The 17,307-nt window shown below is 42.4% G+C and overlaps 1 protein-coding gene across 1 annotated transcript; it reads right to left on the minus strand.

Moving 5' to 3' along the window:
* Positions 1-1,385: 1,385 nt before the first annotated feature.
* On the minus strand, positions 1,386-3,597 carry tmem70 (transmembrane protein 70). Its single transcript, XM_046358056.1, has 3 exons — positions 3,274-3,597; positions 2,746-2,857; positions 1,386-2,635 (listed from the first exon to the last, which is right to left on the minus strand). Exons 1-3 carry the CDS (start codon positions 3,454-3,456, stop codon positions 2,187-2,189), a joined length of 744 nt encoding a protein of 247 aa, XP_046214012.1. The 5' UTR covers positions 3,457-3,597; the 3' UTR covers positions 1,386-2,186.
* Between the last annotated feature and the right edge of the window lie 13,710 nt (positions 3,598-17,307).

Genomic DNA, 17,307 nt, shown 5'->3' on the forward strand with positions numbered 1-17,307 from the left:
TATGGTGTCCCTATGGGGCTCCCAATCACGGCCGGATGTGATACATCCTGGCTTCAAACCAGGGACTGTAATGATGCTTCTTGCACTGAGATGCAGTGCTTTAGACCGCTGCATCCATGTGTGTGTGTTAACTATTTAACTGTACTAGAATGCTTGAAAGGCCACTACATTTTAAATATGGGTATTGTTTTTTTCGGCAAGGAAAATATCAGATATCGGTGCATCACTAGTCAACAGGTCACTAACTTTACCCAGTACCAGAATATTTTTACCAAAAACCTGGTTGCCTCTGCTAGGAGTCTGAAACTTGGCCACAAGTGGATCTTCCAGCAAGTTAATAACCACAAATCACAAATCAACATTTTGCAATGGCCATCTCAGTCTCGGGAGTTGAACCCCATTGAAAACCTATGGTTTGAATTGAACAGGCGAAAGATATCAAGGATCTGGAAAAAAAAAAATGTTTGAAGGAATGGTCTAAGGTCACTCCCAATGTGTTGTCCAATCTCATAAAATATTTTAGAAAAAGGCTCAGTGCGGTTATCCTCAGAAGATGATATTGAAAACAGAGGTGCCAATCGTTTTGACCCCTATATTTTTGGGAAAAAACAAATATTTCTCTGAGCAATTGTATTAGTATAAAATAATATAATTGTACTTTTTTGTTTGTTGCATAAAATATTGCTCAGTATTTGTCATATTTTATAGTCTTTTTTCCTCATCTTTCATTTTTTAAATGTATTTATTTAACTAGGCAAGTCAGTTAAGAACAAATTATTTTTTTCAATGACAACCTAAGAACAGTGGGTTAACTGCCGTATTCAAGGGCAGAACAGATTTGAATCTAGTCAGCTCAGGGATTTGATCTTGCAACCTTCCAGTTAGTAGTCCAACACTCTAACCACTAGGCTACCTGCAGCCTTTGAGTTATCAAGGGTGCCAATAATTTTGGACCCGACTATATTTTTTTACAATACATAAAATGTGGTTTTCCACAGTAAGAACAGTACTCACTTTTGGGAACCCACCATGGGCCCTGAGATAAAAGGGAACGGTATCATGCAGGGATCCTGCAAAGAGGTATGGAGTATCTCACACGCAATAACCAGAAGTTAAATTAAACAGCATACAATTTCTAAAAGCTGGACGAGAGGATCGATATAAATGTTAGTTTTCTGATACATACCTCCTTTGAGAATGTTACATATTTTCAGATTCCGGCAAAAGTAATCTGTCTCGGAAAATTCGATGTACTTCCAATTCCTATACCAGACACACACCCGGAAACCAATGTGGCTCAACTGGAAGTTAAACTAAAGGATAGTGTGTTAGCTATGGGTTAGGCCCAAGGCTGTTTGAACTGTCATGAATGCAACAAGACTAGAAAGTGTTTACAATGTATATTGAAAAATAAATCAACTTAAATTCTCACATAAAATCAGAGTAGGTAACTGCAAATATTGTCACTCCATTGTTGCAGGGTGACATTGTCAGAAGATTTATACATTGACCCTGGTAAAAGTGTGTCAGATTAAATATAGCAAACACAACTTCCAGACACCTAATAGTTCTGGTATTACCTTACTAGATTTATCTAAATGTTATAAAATGTTGTACATTCTTCTCTATTTGGTCACACGAGATAAGTATATGGAAAGTGCTGTCCTACCATGCCAAGTATACCAGGCTTTGATACATTCTGAAAAGCAAAGCAATCTCTGTCTATAAGCAGCCAAAACACTTAAAACAATACCCAGGATTTGAAACATCATAATAATTATTGCAACTGAAATTGAAAGATACTCAATGGTTTGACTGCCGGTCTCCTGTTTTCATGCCATATACAAACTGCTAGACAGTGCTCAAAACATAAGTAGGAACTTGTCATTTTTCCATCAGAAAACTGGCAGTGTTTTTCTGAGAGGCATTGTTTGAAGCAGAAAAACACAAAAAAAAATCAAAACAGTCATGTCAGGCAAAATGTACTTTTCCAGCAATGACATTATCCATCAGCCTTTTTTAAACCATAATACTCCTCTACATCTGTGCATGACCTCTTCCTAGTCACCAACATTTCAATGGTTCTCTTTAATATGCTATTGAGACTACACTAAGTTAGTAGTACACATACACACACACACCATTCAGCAGTTTAGACTGCCATTGGCATTATCTGTCAAAATCGATTAACTTTTATTTGGATTATCATCCAAGTCTTCCGTATCAAATGAAAAGGGCTTATCGTAACCCATGAGGTGGTTATAGTCATGAGGAAGTGGGAACAGCATCGGGTTCACAAGCATAGACTTCTTGTCGGCATAGAATGTGGTTAACATTTTGCTGACACTCGGTATCTTGACCTCACTCTGACGGAACACAGTCTTTTTCTCCATCAGGAGGACATTGTAAGTGACAGCTGTATATGTGTCAGTGTCCTGGTTGTGGTACAGGCGGACCACATAGCCTTTGGTGATGATGTGGAGGAGGATGGGAGTCAGGAATGTAAAGAAACCGATGACACCGCAGAAGGCACCTTTCAGCACCAGACTCTGAACACCGATGCCCGTCTTCAGAAGGATGTATGGCATCACACAAAGGCTGGCCCCGCTACTGGTGTAGGAGAACATCTTCACACCTGCAACAAACAGACAGAAAATACAGTATTATTAAAAAGGTGCAATTAATGTTTAGTTATGCAGTGATATCACCGATGATGGTAATAATGAGATGATAATAAAGTAATACCTCGAACAGCGTTGCCGAGGCTCCCTGAATAGATCAGCTTCCCCTCTTCAGAGTGGCAGGTGGTGGATGTAGACGAGTTGCGGTCCATCCGCTGTATAGAGGCTAACTGTACCTGGGCAGAGATGGACACAAATGGTAAAGTATTTATTTCCATTCAATGTCTGCTACAATTTATAACATAGAATGTATCCATTTAAAATAACCTCCATTCAAGAATGACCTTTTAGAATGAGGTCTTGAAGAAATTGTTATAATATTTCATCATTCAATTATGCACAGGAGTTGTAGATTTTAATTGAATACCTAACGCACTTTAAAAGTTAACGCACTGGCCTGTACAACCAGGCTAATCTGCAGAGCATGAAGTCAGACATAGTGCTGTAATTGATAAGTTATCGAACGCAGAGCCAATAACTAGCTAGTCAGCTAGCGAACATGACATTTCATATGGAAAAATGGCTGATAGGACATATATTCATTGAATGGAAGTAGCTGATACATTTGAGAGAAAGGAATAAAGCCAAATACCTTGTTAGACGCATCATTGAGAACCGACCTTTTGGCAGTGTGATACAATTGCTCTTGGGTCTTCAATGGCAGCCTTCTACACGCGTGAGAAGCAGGCCACCCACGTCGGAGGGCAACAAATTGGATACTAAACGTTTGCGAAATACCAGTACGTAATCCACGTGCAAAGTGAAGCTGAACCATTGTAAAATAATAAAGTTAAGCCGCCTTGGCTAGCTTCTTTACTGACTATCTAGTTAGCTAACTGAAACTAGCATTCACAACAGAAGCCTACAAACCCAACCCACTTTCTTATTCTGTGAGAAAGGTTATACGGACACGAGACCATAGAGACCCCCTAGTGGCCAGAAGGCCGCACCATTTTAATGTAGTCAACTGGGTGGGACTTCCAACTTCATTGGCTAATCCCTCCTGGTGACCCTCATGTCCAACCGGGTCAGTAGAATAGATCAGGCGATCGTGAATAAGAAAATAGACTACTTAGAAATTGAGATAGATCAATGTCGCTGTCCTTGGATGAAGGAAGATAACGGAAGTGGATGCTGAGTTCGAATCAAGCAGCACGTTGAACAAAGTTGGTGAAGACGAATGTTCCGAATGGACAACAGTAGTATCGAAAACTGGAACAAAAAGGAAATTGATAAATTTATGAATGATAATGAATCGCTTCTTGTTGGGATGCGTTTGTTGGGTAAGAATGCATATGTGAGAGGCCCGTTTGAGGTGTCAAATGGTGAAGTAGGCGCTGGGAAAAGTGGAGTCTGTCAGAGTGACTAGGAGCGGTCTTATTTTGATTAATTGTATTTATGAAGAATATAGGAAGATTGCAGCGAACCTCAAAATAAACAGAAAACAGAAGTTTTGTGTTTTGAACTTCGGAATAGAGCACCCGTCAACGAAGTCATCTCAATCTCGGGAGTGACGACAGATGTTCACGTAGAATGTCTGAAGATAATTCCTGGTGTGGTTGGTGCCAGGCATCTGACCTGCTGGTTAAAGAAAGAAAATGTCCGTCGGCCCTGTTGTTTTTTGTTCAAGAGAAAATACCTACACATTTGAAGCTTGGTTATGTAATTTAAGCTGTAAGAGCTTTTGTCCCCAAACCATTGCAGGTCAGAATTGTAAAGGATTTAGCTATGTTTCAAGTATGTGCAGATGGACAGAGTCTACTGAAGAACGGTTTGTAAAAGGACAACAGTGTTGCAATTGTGGTGGGGATCATGATTCCGAGTTCCTGGAGTGCCCTGTAAGGGTAAATGTTTACTGCCAGTCAAAAGATACCCTGTGTGTTAAAAAAAAGTGGATTTTGTGGGGTTCATTGTCACAGTTATGAACTGAACGGCACAAGTATCAAAGAAGTCTAAGAAACTACACATAATATTGTGGCTGCGGCAGAAACGTTTTTGAGACTTAAGGATTTTACATCTGAAGACATGCCAGGGGTACTGCTGTTGGAAGACCCTCCCAGGTTCCCCTTGAGCCTGTGTAGGGATCAGATCTGCTTTATTTTTATTATTATTATTATTATTATGAATGGTTATATATTTAAAAATATATTTTACCCCCTTTTTCTAGGTAGTTTGGTCATATTTGGTAGTTTGTTCCATTTTTTGGGAATCGTGTTTCCATCCCGCACGGTAGGTGGTGGGATGCACATTAAATTGTGCGATCGCTAATACAGTGCATTCGGAAAGTATTCAGACCCCTTGACTTTAGCCTTATTCTAAAATGGATTGAATTATTGTTTTCTGTGACGTGTAGGCTGGGAATCGGGAAGCAAGTACAGGTAGTGAAAATGTTATAATATGCAGACCAGCTGGCCGGTGTGTTTACGGACATATTCAATCAATCCCTATACCAGTCTGCTGTTCCCACATGCTTCAAGAGGGCCACCATTGTTCCTGTTCCCAAGAAAGCTAAGGTAACTGAGCTAAACGACTACCGCCCCGTAGCACTCACTTCCGTCATCATGAAGTGCTTTGAGAGACTAGTCAAGGACCATATCACCTCCACCCTACCTGACACCCTAGACCCACTCCAATTTGCTTACCGCCCAAATATGTCCACAGACGATGCAATCTCAACCACACTGCACACTGCCCTAACCCATCTGGACAAGAGGAATACCTATGTGAGAATGCTGTTCATCGACTACAGCTCGGCATTCAACACCATAGTATCCTCCAAGCTCGTCATCAAGTTCGAGACCCTGGGTCTCGACCCCGCCCTGTGCAACTGGGTACTGGACTTCCTGACGGGCCGCCCCCAGGTGGTGACGGTAGGCAACAACATCTCCTCCCCGCTGATCCTCAACACGGGGGCCCCACAAGGGTGCGTTCTGAGCCCTCTCCTGTACTCCCTGTTCACCCACAACTGCGTGGCCACGCATGCCTCCAACTCAATCATCAAGTTTGCAGATGACACAACAGTGGTAGGCTTGATTACCAACAACGACGTGACGGCCTACAGGGAGGAGGTGAGGGCCCTCGGAGTGTGGTGTCAGGAAAATAACCTCACACGTCAACGTCAACAAAACTAAGGAGATGATTGTGGACTTCAGGAAACAGCAGAGGGAACACCCCCCTATCCACATCGATGGAACAGTAGTGGAGAGGGTAGCAAGTTTTAAGTTCCTCGGCATACACATCACAGACAATCTGAATTGGTCCACTCACACAGACAGCGTCGTGAAGAAGGCGCAGCAGCGCCTCTTCAACCTCAGGAGGCTGGAGAAATTTGGCTTGTCACCAAAAGCACTCACAAACTTCTACAGATGCACAATCGAGAGCATCCTGGAGGGCTGTATCACCGCCTGGTACGGCAACTGCTCCGCCCTCAACCGTAAGTCTCTCCAGAGGGTAGTGAGGTCTGCACAACGCGTCACCGGGGGCAAACTACCTGCCCTCCAGGACACCTACACCACCCGATGTTATAGGAAGGCCATAAAGATCATCAAGGACATCAACCATCCGAGCCACCGCCTGTTCACCCCGCTATCATCCAGAAGGCGAGGTCAGTACAGGTGCATCAAAGCTGGGACCGAGAGACTGAAAAACAGCTCCTATCTCAAGGCCATCAGACTGTTAAACAGCCACCACTAACATTGAGTGGCTGCTGCCAACACACTGACATTGACACTGACCCAACTCCAGCCACTTTAATAATGGGAATTGATGGGTAATGATGTAAACATTGCTACCTTATATAATGTTACTTACCCTACATTATTCATCTCATATGCATACGTATATACTGTACTCTATATCATCGACTGCATCCTTATGTAATACATGTATCACTAGCCACTTTAACTATGCCACTTTGTTTACTTTGTCTACATACTCATCTCATATGTATATACTGTACTCGATACCATCTACTGTATGCTGCCCTGTACCATCACTCATTCATATATCCTTATGTACATATTCTTTATCCCCTTACACTGTGTATAAGACAGTAGTTTTGGAATTGTTAGTTAGATTACTTGTTGGTTATTACTGCATTGTCGGAACTAGAAGCACAAGCATTTCGCTACACTCGCATTACCATCTGCTAACCATGTGTATGTGACAAATCAAATTTGATTTGATTTGATTTGCTAGAGTGCCAGACTGAAGCCACACCTCAGTAAAAGGCACATGACAGCCGGCTTGGAGTTTGCCCAAAGGCACCCAAATGACACCCAGACCATGAGAAACAAGATTCTCTGGTCTGATGAAACCAAGATTGAACTCTTTGGCCTGAATGCCAAGTGTCACATCTGGAGGAAACTTGGCACCATCCCTACGGTGAAGCATGGTGGTGGCAGCATCATGCTGTGGGGATGTTTTTCAGCGGCAGGGACTGGGAGACTAGTCAGGATCGAGGGAAAGATGAAAGGAGCAAAGTACTGATCCTTGATGAAAACCTTCTCCAGAGTGCTCAGGACCTCAGACTGGAGCGAAGGTTCACCTTCCAACAGGACAAAAACCCTAAGTACACAGCCAAAACACAGGAGTGGCTTCGGGAGAAGTCTCTAAATGTCCTTGAGTGGCCTAGCCAGAGCCCGGACTTGAAATCGATCGAACATCTCTGGAGAGACCTGAAAATAGCTGTGCAACGACACTCCCCATCCAACCTGAGCTTGAGAGGATCTGCAGAATAGGATAAACTAGCCAAATACAAGTGATCCAAGCATTTAGTGTCATACCCAAGAAGACTCGAGACTGTAATCGTTGCCAAAGGTGCTTCAACAAAGTACTGAGTAAAGGGTCTGAATACTTATGTAAATATGATATTTATTTTTATACATTTGAAAAAAAATTCTAAAACACAGTTTTTGCTTGGTATTTATGGGATATTGTGTGTGGATTGAGGGTGAAAAATATAATTTAGTCAATTTCAGAATAAGGTTGTAACATAACAAAATGTAGAAAAAGACAAGGGGTCTGAATACTTTCCGAATGCACTGTATATGGTTCAATCATCAGCATACATTGACACACATACTTTGTTTAATGCCGGTGGCAGGTCATTGATAAAAATAGAACATAGTAGAAGGCCTAGAGAGCTGCCCTGGGGTAACACCACACTTGACGTGTTTGACATTAGAGAAGCTTCCATTAAATAAACCCCTCTGAGACCTATTAGATAGATATCTCTGAATCCATGATGTGGCAGAGGTTGAAACTCAACAACAGGTTATGGTCAACAATATCAAAGGCTGCACTGAATCTAAGAGCAGCTCCCACAATCTATTTATTATCAAATTATACATTTCTTTCAACCAATCATCAGTCATTTGTGTCATTACAGTATATGTTGAGTGCCCTTTTCTATAAGCATGCTGAAAGCCTGTTGTTAATTTGTTTACCGAGAAGTAGCATTGTATTTGGTAAAACACAATTTTTTCCAACAGTTTGCAAAGAGCTGGCAGCAAGCTGATAGGTCTGCGTTTAGAACCAGTAAAGCCCGCTTTATCACTCTTGGGTAGCGGAATGACTTTGGCTTCCCTCCAGGCCTGAGGACAAAGACTTTCCTCTAGGCTCAGATTAAAGATTTGACAGATGGCTATAGTCCCCTACCGTAGCTTTCAATCTAAGTTGCCAATGTCAAGAGGTTCGTTATTATTGTTCGATAACAATAATTTTTCCACCTCTCCCACACTAACTTTACAAAATTCAATCTTGCAATGTTTTCTTTCATTATTAGTTTTTTTTATGCATGAGTACGATAGCTCACTCTTCGTTGTTGGCATTTAATATAATAATATATAATAATAATATATGCCATTTAGCAGACGCTTTTATCCAAAGCGACTTACAGTCATGTGTGCATACATTCTACGTATGGGTGGTCCCGGGAATCGAACCCACTACCCTGGCGTTACAAGCACCATGCTCTACCAACTGAGCTACAGAAGGACCATTTCCTGCCTAAGTTTGCCCACTTTGCCAATGAAGTAATCATTAAAATATTTGGCAACATCAAATGGTTTTGTGATGAATAAGCCATCTGATTCGATGAAAGATGGATTTGAATTTGTCTTTCTGCCCGTAATTCAATTTAAAGTACTCCAAATATTTTTTCCATCATTCTTTATGTCATTGATCTTGGCTTCATAATACAGTTTTTTCTTCTTTTTGTTGAGTTTAGTCACATAATTTCTCAATTTGCATTAAGTCAGCCAGTCAGTTGAGCAGCCAGACCTATTAGCCTCTCCTTTTGCCCCATCTCTTTCAGCCGTACAGTTTTTCAACTTCCTCATCAATCGCTGGGGCCTTATTAACAGTTATACCAGTCAGTTTTTTACCTGGTACATGTTTAATAATAATTGGAAGAAGCAATTTAATACATTTCACAAGTGCAGCGTCTGGATGCTCCTTATTAATCACATCAGACCAACAAAAAATTTCAACATCATACAAAATGTTTTGTATGATCTGTTATACACTATTTTAGACCCAGCTTTTGGAACTTTGGCTGTCTTGGATATAGCCACTATATTGCGATCACTGCATCCAATGGGTACGGATACAGCTTTAAAAAAAACTTCTACAGTATTAGTAAAGACGTGGATGATCTTGTTCCTGTAGTGTTTTTAAACACCCTGGTAGGTTGATTAATAACCTGAACCAGATTACAGGCACTGGTTACAGTGAGACGCTTCCTCTTGAGCGGACAGCTTGATGAAAACCAGTCAATATTCACTTGCCCAAGAAAGTAGAAAAGGCTTTAGATGTGCCAGGTTAACCGACAACCACAACACTTCAACAGCAATTGACATAAGTTCTTCTCTAAGCATTACAGGGATATGGCTCTGAATTAAATCAAATCAAATGTATTTATATAGCCCTTTTTTTACATCAGCCAATGTCACAAGTGCATACAGAAACCCAGCCTAAAAATGTAGAAGCACAGCAAATGTAGAAGCACAGTGTCCAGGAAAAACTCCCTAGAAAGGCAGGAACCTAGGAAGAAACCTAGAGAGGAACCAGGCTCTGAGGGGCAGCCAGTCCTCTTCTGGCTGTACAGCAACACCTCCCCCATAAGCATTCCTTTCTCTTCTATAGATGTTATATCCTTGTATTGCTACTATGTATCATCAAATGAATAATCTAAGTGAGTCTCAGAAATGGTTAATACAGTGGCTTGCGAAAGTATTCACCCCCTTGGCATTTTTCATTTTTTTTTGCCTTATTACCTGGAATGAAAATACATTTTGGGGGGTTTGTATCATTTGATTTACACAACATGCCTACCACTTTGAAGATACAAAATATAAAAAACAAGAAATAAGACAAAAAAAACTGAAAATGTGAGCGTGCATAACTATTGGGGTGTGTCTCTATCAGCTTGGCACATCTAGTCACTGGGATTGTTGCCCATTCTTCAAGGCAAAATTGCTCCAGCTCCTTCAAGTTGGATGGGTTCTGCTGGTGTACAGCAATCTTTAAGTCATGCCACAGATTCTCAATTGGATTGAGGTCTGGGCTTTGACTAGGCCATTCCAAAACATTTAAATGTTTCCCCTTAAACCACTCAAGTGTTGCTTTACCAGTATGCTTAGGGTCATTGTCCTGCTGGAAAGTGAACCTCCGTCCCAGTCTAAAATCTCTGGAAGACTGAAACAGGTTTCATCCATCATTCCTTCTGACCAGTTTCTCAGTCCCTGACGATGAAAAACATCCCCACAGTATGATGCTGCCACCACCATGCTTCACTGTGGTGAAGTTGTTCTCGGGGTGATGAGAGGTGTTGAGTTTATGCCAGGCATAGCTTTTTCCAAAAAGCTCAATCTTAGTCTCATCTGACAAGAGTACCTTCTTCCATATGTTTGGGGAGTCTCCCACATGCTTTTTGGCGAACACCAAACGTGTTTGCTTATTTTTCTCTTTAAGCAATGGCTTTTTTTCTGGCCACTCTTCTGTAAAGCTCAGCTCTGTGGAGTGTACGGCTGAAAGTGGTCCTTTGGACAGATACTCAAATCTCCGCTGTGGAGCTTCAGGGTTATCTTTGGTCTCTTTGTTGCCTCTCTGATTTAATGCCATCCTTGCCTGGTCCCTGAATTTTGGTGTGCGGCCCTCTCTTTGCAGGTTTGTTCTGGTGCCATATTCTTTCCATTTTTAAGTAATGGACCTAATGGTGCTCTGTGTGATGTTCAAAGTTTCGGATATTTTTTTATAACCCAACCCTGATCTGTACTTCTCCAGAACTTTGTCCCTGACCTGTTTGGAGAGCTCCTTGGTCTTCATGGTGCCGTTTGCTTGGTGGTGTTGCAGACTCTGGGGCCTTTCAGAACAAGTGTACAGTGGGGAGAACAAGTATTTGATACACTGCCGATTTTGCAGGTTTTCCTACTTACAAAGCATGTAGAGGTCTGTAATTTCTATCATAGGTAGTACACTTCAACTGTGAGAGACGGAATCTAAAACTAAAATCCAGAAAATCACATTGTATGATTTTTAAGTAATTAATTAGCATTTTATTGCATGACATAAGTATTTGATACATCAGAAAAGCAGAACTTAATATTTGGTACAGAAACCTTTGTTTGCAATTACAGAGATCATACGTAGGAAAACCTGCAAAATCGGCAGTGTATCAAATACTTGTTCTCCCCACTGTATATGTATACTGAGATCATGTGAGACTTAGATTGCACACAGGTTGACTTTATTTAACTAATGATGTGACTTCTGAAGGTAATTTTATTTATTTATTTTATTTTACCTTTATTTAACCAGGTAGGCTAGTTGAGAACAAGTTCTCATTTGCAACTGCGACCTGGCCAAGATAAAGCATAGCAATTCGATACATACAACAACACAGTTACACATGGAATAAACAAAACATAGTCAATAATAGAGCAGAAGAAAATAAAACAAAATGTCTATGTACAGTGAGTGCAAATGAGGTAATAAATAGGCCATGGTGGCGAAGTAATTACAATATAGCAATTGAAACACTGGAATGGTAGATGTGCAGAAAATGAATGTGCAAGTAGAGATACTGGGGTGCAAAGGAGCAAGATACATAAATAAATACTATATGGGGATGAGGTAGGTAGGTGGATGGGCTGTTTACAGATGGGCTATGTACAGGTGCAGTGATATGTGAGCTGCTCTGACAGCTAGTGAATGAGATATGAGTCTCCAACTTCAGAGATTTTTGCAATTCGTTCCAGTCATTGGCAGCAGAGAACTGGAAGGAAAGACGACCAAATGAGGAATTTGCTTTGGGGGTGACCAGTGAGATATACCTGCTGGAGCGCGTGCTACGAGTGGTTGCTGCTATGGTGACCAGTGAGCTGAGATAAGGTGGGGCTTTAACTAGCAGAGACTTGTAGATAACCTGTAGCCAGTGGGTTTGGCGACGAGTATGAAGTGAGGGCCAACCAATGAGAGCATACAGGTCGCAATGGTGGGTAGTGTATGGGGCTTTGGTGACAAAACGGATGGCACTGTGATAGACTGCGTCCAGTTTGTTGAGTAGAGTGTTGGAGGCTATTTTATAGATGACATCACCGAAGTCGAGGATTGGTAGGATGGTCAGTTTTACGAGGGTATGTTTGGCAGCATGAGTGAAGGATGCTTTGTTGGGATTATAGGAAGCCAATTCTAGATTTAATTTTGGATTGGTGATGCTTAATGTGAGTCTGGAAGGAGAGTTTACAGTCTAACCAGACACCTAGGTATTTGTAGTTGTCCACGTATTATAAGTCAGAGCCGTCCAGAGTAGTGATGCTGGACGGGCGAGCAGGTGCGGGCAGGGATTGGTTGAATAGCATGCATTTAGTTTTCCCTGTGTTTAAGAGCAGTTGGAGGCCACGGAAGGAGAGTTGTATGGCATTGAAGCTCGTCTGGAGGTTAGTTAACACAGTGTCCAAAGAGGGGCCAGAAGTATACAGAATGGTGTCGTCTGCGTAGAGGTGTACCAGAGAATCACCAGCAGTAAGAGGAACATCATTGATGTATACAGAGCCCGAGGATTGAAGTCTGTGCCACCCCCATAGAGACTGCCAGAGGTCCGGACAACAGGCCCTACGATTTGACACACTGAACTCTATCAGAGTAGTTGGTAAACCAGGCGAGGCAATTATTTGAGAAACCAAGGCTGTCGAGTCTGCCAATTAGAATGTGGTGATTGACCGAGTCGAAAGCCTTGGCCAGGTCGATGAATATGGCTGCACAGTAATGTCTCTTATCAATGGCAGTTATGATGTTGTTTAGGACTTTGAGCGTGGCTGAGGTGTACCCATGACCAGCTCTGAAACCAGATTGCATAGTGGAGAAGGTACGGTGGGATTCGAAATGGTCAGTAATCTGTTTGTTAACTTGGCTTTCGAAGACCTTAGAAAGACAGGGTAGGATAGATATAGGTCTATAGCAGTTTGGATCTAGAGTGTCACCACCTTTAAAGAGGGGGGTGACCGCGGCAGCTTTCCAATCGTTGGGAATCTCAGACGATACGAAAGAGAGGTTGAACAGGCTAGTAAATAGGGGTTGCAACAATTTCGGCAGATCATTTTAGAAAGAGAGGGTCCAGACCGTCTTGCCCGGCTGATTTGTAGGGGTCCAGATTTTGCAGCTCTTTCAGAACATCAGCTATCTGGATTTAGGTAAAGGAGAAATGGTGGGGGCTTTGGCGGGTTGCTGGGTAGGGGTAGCCAGGTGAAAAGCTTGGCCAGCCGTAGAGAAATGCTTTTTGAAATTCTCAATTATAGTGGATTTATCGGTGGTGACAGTGTTTCCTAGCCTCAGAGCAGTGGACAGCTGGGAGGAGGTGCTCTTATTCTCTATGGACTTTACAGTGTCCCAGAACTTTTTGGAGTTAGTACTACAGGATGCAAATTTCTGTTTGAAAAAGCTAGCCTTGCGGCCTCCCGGGTGGCGCCCAGGCTCTGTTGTAACCGGCCGCGACCGGGAGGTCCATGGGGCGACGCACAATTGGCCTATCATCGTCCGGGTTAGGGAGGGCTTGGTCGGTAGGGATGTCCTTGTCTCATCGCGCACCAGGGACTCCTGTGGCGGGCCAGGCGCAGTGCGCGCTAACCGAGGTTGCCAGGTGCACGGTGTACCCTCCGACACATTGGTGCGGCTGGCCCGCCGGGTTGGATGCGCGCTGTGTTAAGAAGCAGTACTGCTGGTTGGGTTGTGTATCGGAGGATGCATGACTTTCAACCTTCATCTCTCCCGAGCCCGTACGGGAGTTGTAGCGATGAGACAAGATAGTAGCTACTAAAACAATTGGATACCACGAAAATTGGGGAGAAAAAAATGTAAAAAAAGAAAGCAAAAAAAGAAAAAGCTAGCCTTAGCTTTCCTAACTGCCTGTGTATATTTGTTCCTAACTTCCCTGAAAAGTTGCATATCACGGGGGCCTTTCGATGCTAATGCAGAACGCCACAGGATGTTTTATGCTGGTCAAGGGCAGACATGTCTGTAGTGAACCAAGGACTATATTTATTCCTAGTTCTACATTTTTTGAATGGGGCATTCTTATTTAAGATGATGAGGAAGGCACTTTGAAAGAATAGCCAGGCATCATCTACTGACGGGATGAGGTCAATGTCATTCCAGGATACCCCGGCCAGGTCAATACCCCGACCAGGTCAATTAGAAAGGCCTGCTCGCAGAAGTGTTTTAGGGAGCGTTTGACAGTGATGAGGGGTGGTCGTTTGGTCGCAGACCCATTACAGATGCAGGCAATGAGGCAGTGATCGCTGAGATCTTGATTGAAAACAGCAGAGGTGTATTTGGATGGCGTGTTAGATACTATGACATCTATGAGGGTGCCCGTGTTTACGGATTTGGAGTTGTACCTGGTAGGTTCATTGATAATGTGTGTGAGATTGAGGGCATCAATCTTGGATTGTAGGATGGCCGGGGTGTTAAACATGTCCCAGTTTAGGTCACATAGTAGCACATGCTCAGAAGATTAGATGGGGGGCAATCAATTCACATATGGTATCGAGGTCTCAGCTGGGGGAAGAGGGAGGTCTATAGCAAGCGGCAACAGTGAGAGACTTGTTTCTGGAAAGGTGAATTTTTAGAAGTAGAAGCTCGAATTGTTTGGGTACAGACTTGAATAGTAATAGAGAACTCTGCCGGCTATCTTTGCAGTAGATTGCAACACCTCCCCCTTTGGCAGTTCTATATTGGCGGAAAATGTTATAGTTAGCAATGGTGATTTCAAGGTTTTTGGTGGTTTTCCTAAGCCAGGATTCAGACACGGCTAAGACATCCAGGTTAGCAGAGTGTGCTAAAGCAGTGAGTAAAACAAACTTAGGGAGTAGGCTTCTAATGTTAACATGTAATTAGTTGTACCAGATCTTATTTAGGGGCTTCATAACAAAGGGGGTGAATACATACGCACGCACCACTTTTCCGTTTTCTCATTTCTTTTATTTTTAAAAGCAAGTTCATTTTTAATTTCATTTCACCAATATGAACTATTTTGTGTATGTCCATTACATGAAATCCATTTAAATAAGAGGTTGTAATGCAACAAAATAGGAAAAATGCCAAGGGGCATGAATACTTTTGCAAGGCACTGTATATGAATGTTATTTGATGTTAGCAAGTTCTTGATTTCATGAACTTTATTTCTAAGGCTATTTCTATGAATAAGGGCAATTTTCATCCCTTTCCTGTATAGCCTATCAGAGATAGACATAATATGGAAAAGAGCAAACAAAGCAAGAGAAAGAAATTTGCACTCAGCAGTCTGTTAATCAGCTGGTGTGTGTAAATGTGTGCGTGTGCTGCAGGGTTGAAGCTACTAACCCCTAGGCTTGGCTCTCTCATCCCTTCCAGGCTTTTGGGAAGGAGAGTGGACAATGAGCCTGTCATTGCAGATGTAAGCAATGTCCTTCCAATTCTTTCCTCTTCTGGCGCACAGCTTCAGAATAGTCCTCGTTGAGGAAGATATACGTACGTTCCTCTCAAGTTTCTGTCTCTTTCCAGCAACCTTGTTTTTGAACCTCAGGAACTTGACAACTATCGGCATGGGCCTATCACCTGGGCCGGAGGTGGGTTTTCCAGTCCTGTTGGCATGCTCCACCTCAATCTTCCTGTGGTCCATCTTCAGTTTCTCCGAGATAACTTCCTTCACTTTGTCCTCAGACTCTGTCCAGGTCTCATGTGGAGATTCTGCAATTCCATCCACAACTATGTTGTTCCGCCTTGATTGTCTCAATATAATCTAATTTCTCCATCATTGTTATCATGGATTCACATACAGAACTGATGTCCTCTCTCAATGACTTACTGATTTCTGTTATCTTGTCGTTCTCCTGTTTAAATGCATCGAGCTTACCCTGGGAGAACTGCAAACTGTTCTTCAGGTCCTGGACCACTGGTTAGGTTGTCCATTTTTTTGTTGACTCCATCAGTATTTGGACTAAACACTTGAAGCTATTTTATTGTTGTTGTAACAACTATAGGTTACACAGTTACTCCTCGCAGTTCCAGACAGGGCAGGTCACAGGGAAGGTTAAAAACAACAACAACGAAGAGCAGGGGTCTAGACAGCCACAAGCCCGGGACAATCTGCGGTCCCAGCCACAATGGCTAACCGCGTTACGGGCTGTGTTCAAGCCCTCAAGAAAACCCTGCTAGTTGCTAGGCCAAACAGCTCCTCAGACCCGGGATTGGTCGGCAGGATCACTGGACAGATAGTAGCGGTCACAGCAGTTGATGCCAAACGTGTTGCAGGATCCAAACTCAAAAAGGTAGCTAGCTAGTAACTTTTTTTAAAAGACTTTACAAAACAACAATCCGAGCTCTCCCTTGTTCTGCATTCAACAGGAAGGGACAAAACAGCTAATCTCCGAACCTTAAGTAGTTAAACAAACTCTGTAACTTGGTTTCCAATCATAGCTGGCAGACCGGACTAGTTGGCGCAATGTAAGACAGTCTCGTGTTCCAATTGTTTGTTTTCATAATGTGAATTGTTCCTGTTCACACTGAGGTGAAGAGCGGAATAATTGAAGCAATGCATCCGAGCATCACGCTTATCGCCTGTGGAATGCGGGTCTTCCAGCGAGGCACAGATTTCATTGGCTTTATCAGGGGTTCATTTAGATCTTTCAGCCAAAGTCCCGATAGTATGTTGTACAGAAGTTGACGGACTGAAAGGGATCTAGACTTTACACATCACTTCACTTTTGTGAAAACTGTTCCAGCCACTATCATTAGTTCAAATAAAGAAAAATGATGTACTAATATGAAAGTGCAATTGTAAACTATAAATTGTAAACCCACAAACTCGCCTGGTGCCCAAATTGATGTTGTATGTTGTGCAGCTGAGAGTCGAGTGTGGAGACGAATGAATTCGGTTCAGTAAGCATGACCTTTTATGAATTGTGAAGCCGCAGTCCTCTGTCTATAGTTTTATGAAGTCTTGAAATGGTAATTATAGAAATAGTTATTCTGTTCAGGTCAGTGACAGTGCTGTCACATACTGCACATGTCTGCAGATGAGTATCTCATTGTTAATTGCTTAGCTTTTGTTTCTCTTTTGTATCCCAAACAGAAATTGCTTTCAGCG

The sequence above is a fragment of the Oncorhynchus gorbuscha genome, linkage group LG08 (assembly GCF_021184085.1).
Source record: "Oncorhynchus gorbuscha isolate QuinsamMale2020 ecotype Even-year linkage group LG08, OgorEven_v1.0, whole genome shotgun sequence".
Lineage (NCBI taxonomy): Eukaryota > Metazoa > Chordata > Actinopteri > Salmoniformes > Salmonidae > Oncorhynchus > Oncorhynchus gorbuscha.

Excerpts from the sequence above, each read along its gene's own strand:
- tmem70 (XM_046358056.1), bottom strand. The coding sequence starts at position 3,456 with ATGGTTCAGCTTCACTTTGCACGTGGATTACGTACTGGTATTTCGCAA. Across the intron at positions 2,858-3,273 it reads TCAATGATGCGTCTAACAAG|GTACAGTTAGCCTCTATACA; the intron begins GTATTTGGCTTT and ends ATCTCTGCCCAG. Across the intron at positions 2,636-2,745 it reads CCTCGGCAACGCTGTTCGAG|GTGTGAAGATGTTCTCCTAC; the intron begins GTATTACTTTAT and ends TGTTTGTTGCAG.